This window comes from Lolium perenne, chromosome 5 (assembly GCF_019359855.2).
Source record: "Lolium perenne isolate Kyuss_39 chromosome 5, Kyuss_2.0, whole genome shotgun sequence".
NCBI classification, from domain to species: domain Eukaryota; kingdom Viridiplantae; phylum Streptophyta; class Magnoliopsida; order Poales; family Poaceae; genus Lolium; species Lolium perenne.
In genome coordinates, this window is record NC_067248.2 from 8,265,040 (window position 1) to 8,269,817 (window position 4,778).

A 4,778-nucleotide genomic window follows, 5' to 3' on the forward strand; every position below is an offset into this window, starting at 1 on the left:
TGGTGCAGATGAAGTAGTTTAAGCATTGTAACTCCATCATGCAACTTCCATCAAGTCAATGACATGGGGAGGTAGCTATCACCTTATAAACAATTGTACTTTTCAAGAACCAAGACTTGACTTCAAAATACAAGTCAAGTAGACCGTGAAATTAAACCTTTAGTAGTTTAAGCAAAATCAAGTAGTTTAAGCACCAAGACTTGACTTCAAAAAACGAGTATTAGTATTGGTGAACAAGAAAAAAAAACAGCTATCTTTATAGAAGAAGCATAGAGGGTATACTTGGACTATTACAGGCAGCAACTACAATTTTGTTCTTAGTCAACAACAATGCATATCATCCGTAGTGCCATTACAGTGCTTTTGTTTTTCAAAAAATGGTTGATAGAAAAACATAAATGTTGGAGTAGTCCCCACACAACTGATGCAGAATTAAGTTTTGATGGTATCCTCAAGTCTCTCTCGGATTGATAGCTCCTACACAACATGACACAGGCTGAAAGGCCCCTTACTGGGCTTGCTCGCTTGCGCTATTCCAGTAGAGGCTTCTCCAGGGCAACATAAACAATCGGCAATGTCACCTCATTCTCTGAGCTGGCTTTCTTGAGAAAGTCTTGAGTAATTTTATCAGATGTGAATCCCTCAGGCACTATTGTCGACTGCACAATAGCCATATCATGGCATGTCATATTCCGGGGTGCCTCGTTCTGAGCTCGCAAAGTCAGGATGATATAGCACTTGGAACATGGTGGCAGAATTCCAAGGTTTGGCTGTGCTCGGTACTTGTTTGGGTGCATGTTTATGTTGAAGGCGATGAAGCTGGCCGTCTTGTTGATGAGCTGCACACAGCATGATACATCGCGCTTTGGCTCAAATGGGAAGCGGAGCTCCAGGGATGGATCCATGGAAATATCTTTTCCCAAATCATTGGGACTTTTGTTCTGCTTCAACACTTCCAAATCACTGACGTGGCTTTTTCCCTTCTGCAAAGGCAAACCCTTCAAGGGATTAACCAGCTAGTATCAAATGATAGAACAAAACTCTTAGATGAGCATGTGCTCCTTCTTGAAAGCAAATCAATAATTTTTCCACAAACACTTGGTGGCATATAACTCGCTGTAATATCTACACATCAGAATTATTTTTTGGATTTCTTTGTAAGTTGCACTCAGTTTTTCAATATTCTAAATAAAGGGAACACATATTGTCAAAATCCATGCACGTTTGAGTGTTCAGCTAATATGCATTACCGAGTCAGCATATATGATGAGTATATATCAGCGTTATATGTATAATGTACCAGCTGCCGTGAAAGTGGTTTCGGATCTTCATTTAACATCTCCTCCATCTTAGAATCAAGTTCCTTGAGCTCGTCCAGAATTTCCGTTATCGAAGGTCTTTTGTCTCGGTCATCCTCCACACAACGCATTGACATTTCGACACATTTTGTTACTCCTAGGATGTCTGTTCCGTCCCACCTATAACCCACAGTTGCTTCCATCTTCGTCTTCCAGTATTCCAGTACCTGTCAAGTTGCCTTTAGTATATACTGTGTATCTACCACTCACATCAAAAGCAGGGGAGGTGTAAGGCACAAACACCCATTAAAACGAACAAAAGTAAAATAATTCTTACACTCTTAATAAATTCTTGTTGAATTTTTGGTGAAAAATTCGGACGACGACGCGCATCCCAATAATTGCCATAGCCCTTTTCCCCCACCATCATGTGAAAAATTATGACTCCGAGACTGAACACATCATTCTTTGGTGACACCTTGCGATTGTGTATGTATTCTTGTGGCATAAACCCACTGTAAGAGAACATATATGTGCTCACTAAAAGAATTATTTATAAACCGAATTGGGCTATCTACAGATGAGCCATATATCAACTTACACTGTTCCTTTTGTAGTGCTTAATTGGTGGGTATATGAATTACCAAAGAGCCTGGACAAACCAAAATCTCCTATTTTGGGTACCAATTCTTCATCCAGCAAGATATTATCCGGCTTTAGGTCCAGATGAAAAATCTTCTGTTCTCCTCCTGTGTGAAGGTGGTGGAGACCCTGGCAAGTCCCACTGATTATTTTGTACGTTGTAGGCCAATCATGTATGCATGACTCGGCTGCAGAACAATTCCATATCATTGACAAACCAGCGTAATAACATTTCATTGATTGCACACTAGATGATATATACCTGAAATATGAGTGGCAAGGCTTCCTCCCTTCATATATTCAAAACAGATAGCTCGGTCTATTACTTCAGACCAAACCAACTTCCCTTGGTATTCAACATCTCTATGTGCTATCTCATAGCAGTAACCAATCATCCGTATGACATTATTGTGCCGAACCTTCTTAATGTTACGAAATTCATTGTCAAATGCTACATCATCAACTCCATGGACAGGAAAGAGCTTCTTCACAGCAATTTCGTCCCCATTAAGCAGTCCCTGATCATATTGATCAAGGCTTGGTTGGTTGGTTGTTAGATCAAGGTAATTACACAAAACAAAATGATATGATTAATTGACCATACCTACCTTGAAAACTTCTCCATAGCCACCACTACCAATTCTCATCTTCTTAGAAAAATCCTCTGTGATTGTTCTCAGCAAATGTAGTTTGATAGGCTGTGGATCCGAAGATGACATTTTCTGAATCAAGTACTCCATTGGACTGCCTTATTCCGTTCCAGGAGAGAATTCAGTAAGACAATATACTATTTTAGATGTGGCTGGAAATTAGTAAGAGTATAAAACTACAGAATTATATCCATACACATACAACTGTTGCTTGTCTCGTGAATACTAACAGTACCAAGATGGATACTATTTCTGTAGTGACCAACTAAATATCCGGAATAAAATAAACATCTCCAATTTACTGGTCAGGAAACCCCCCTAAGCTAGGCAAGCACCACATACATCATGTTATCTCAGAAATGGTAGCCGGTGATGTGAGACTTATATCCTTCTGTATTTCGGGAAAAAGTAAACTTCATCCTGTAATGGGTGCTTAATTGCGATAAAAATAGGAGATATACATCATGATGCAATATAAAGTATATCCAGAAAACAGACATTTACTTAGAAGTAACCTACACGCCTGATATGGCAACTGGGAAAATCTACATCCATTCTAGAGATCAAAGTAAACATAACTACATCCTGCTATGGACGTATAATATAATAGCATCCATGACACTCATTGACTACTACCAAAAATGTCATCAAGACACAGATCCAAAAGGATCCAATAACCACAGGGTAAAAATTAGAGACAATACCACTGATCTGTACCTAGCTAGCAAGATTCAACAGAATGAAACAGAGGACAGAGGAGGGAGCCGATGGAGGAACGCTACTCCGTTAATTAATTGCTATACTCGAACGGGTGGCCTCCTCTCTCCAAATAGAAGCTCCCGAGTACAAGAAAAAAAATGGAAGCAGCGAAGACGCGACCACCAGGATGCCGTCTCCCACATTCTGTCCATGCCTCTCTGGATGCTCTGGGACAAACCGTCCATGGCTGATCCATGCTCTGTTGGGATTTGCTTAGGCTGAAGGCTATTATTGGTTTGAATTTTTTTGACTGTGAGCACGAAGAGGAAACAGATCGGAAGGGGTTGTAGCTCATGGAGAATGAATAAGAGAGAGTGACAGGAGAAATGAACTCCCTCGCTCGATCCGCCGTCGAGTTGCAACCCGCCGGTGCCGATCCCCCTGGCGGCGTTGAGATTGAGAGGGGAGGGATGGGGAATTTGGACGGGGGTGCGAAACAACCCTTCGCGCCGCCGGAGGGACCGCAGGATATTGATCCGACGCGCACGAGGCATAGCTGACACATACTACTACATTTTGGATTTACCAACAAATTTCCGGTGTAAAAAGTACCAACATTTTTGCTACCTCCAAATTATGATGACTTGCTACTTCCAAATCACTGTAAGACAGTTTGTGCGGCCAAACATTACCAGCTTTGATAAATAAACGGCAACTTTTTGCTGGCATATACATCTTGAATGCTAGGCCAATATCTAAAACTCTTTCTTAAGTAAAAAAAGCAACATTTTTCTGTCATATAAATCTTGATCTTTGGTACTAGCTTAGAATTAAAATTCTTAGCAGACTAGAAGGAAAGAAACTAGAAAGCAACAGCAGTGTCAATTAAACTTACCTGGTGTCAAAGACGGCCGGGGTGACTGGCTTCAAAGAGTTCCTCGGCGAGGAAGATGAAGGATCTCATCCGATCCAGCAGATGTTATCTTAAATAGAGGGATTGGTGAAACAGGTTTCTGAAAAAGAAACTATTGACTTGACTCGGATGGCTGTTGGAAGGATTATTGTACTACAGCCAATAAGCATGCACACGTATTCTTTGTACTATAATTAACAGATTGGCACTATCTATACCACGTTACCGCTCAACAAAAAAGATTGGACCATAGCACGTCACCCAACTCGAATGAGTACTCCGTACGCGAGAATTATTTTTGGCTAGCAATAAAGATCCAAATTTAGGCTTGTATATGTTCATGCACTAAAAGCATCTCTTGAAGATACCACATATCAGCCCAAGTCGTGTTTTTTACGAGTTTGACCAAGAAAAAATATCTCGAATAGATACTGCATAACGTTTTGATCAGTAAATATTTTTACAGCAAACTCCCCCAAATAATTCTCTCGTATTTTATACATGTGGGATTTTGGCCGATATGTAAGGTAAAAGGCAAAGATTTGCGGTACCAAAATTCGGATCAACTGGAGCGGC

General features: G+C 40.5%; 1 protein-coding gene across 2 annotated transcripts; it reads right to left on the minus strand.

The window, feature by feature from the left end:
• Positions 1-241: 241 nt before the first annotated feature.
• Positions 242-4,293, minus strand: LOC127299033 (cysteine-rich receptor-like protein kinase 44). Of its 2 annotated transcripts, none has more exons than XM_051328903.2 (7): positions 4,185-4,293; positions 2,549-2,684; positions 2,203-2,458; positions 1,900-2,128; positions 1,636-1,813; positions 1,301-1,525; positions 242-983 (listed from the first exon to the last, which is right to left on the minus strand). In XM_051328903.2, exons 2-7 carry the CDS (start codon positions 2,678-2,680, stop codon positions 531-533), a joined length of 1,473 nt encoding a protein of 490 aa, XP_051184863.1. In that variant the 5' UTR covers positions 2,681-2,684; positions 4,185-4,293; the 3' UTR covers positions 242-530. The 2 variants fall into 2 exon arrangements, with proteins under 2 accessions (XP_051184863.1, XP_051184861.1); XM_051328901.2 differs by having other exon boundaries at positions 2,549-2,688; positions 4,185-4,292.
• Between the last annotated feature and the right edge of the window lie 485 nt (positions 4,294-4,778).

Bases quoted from the DNA above. Each gene is read 5' to 3' on its own strand.
- LOC127299033 (XM_051328903.2), bottom strand. From the start codon at position 2,680: ATGGAGTACTTGATTCAGAAAATGTCATCTTCGGATCCACAGCCTATC. The intron at 2,129-2,202 runs GTATATATCATC...ATTGTTCTGCAG, and splicing joins CCTTGCCACTCATATTTCAG to CCGAGTCATGCATACATGAT. The intron at 1,814-1,899 runs GTAAGTTGATAT...GTTCTCTTACAG, and splicing joins AGCACTACAAAAGGAACAGT to TGGGTTTATGCCACAAGAAT.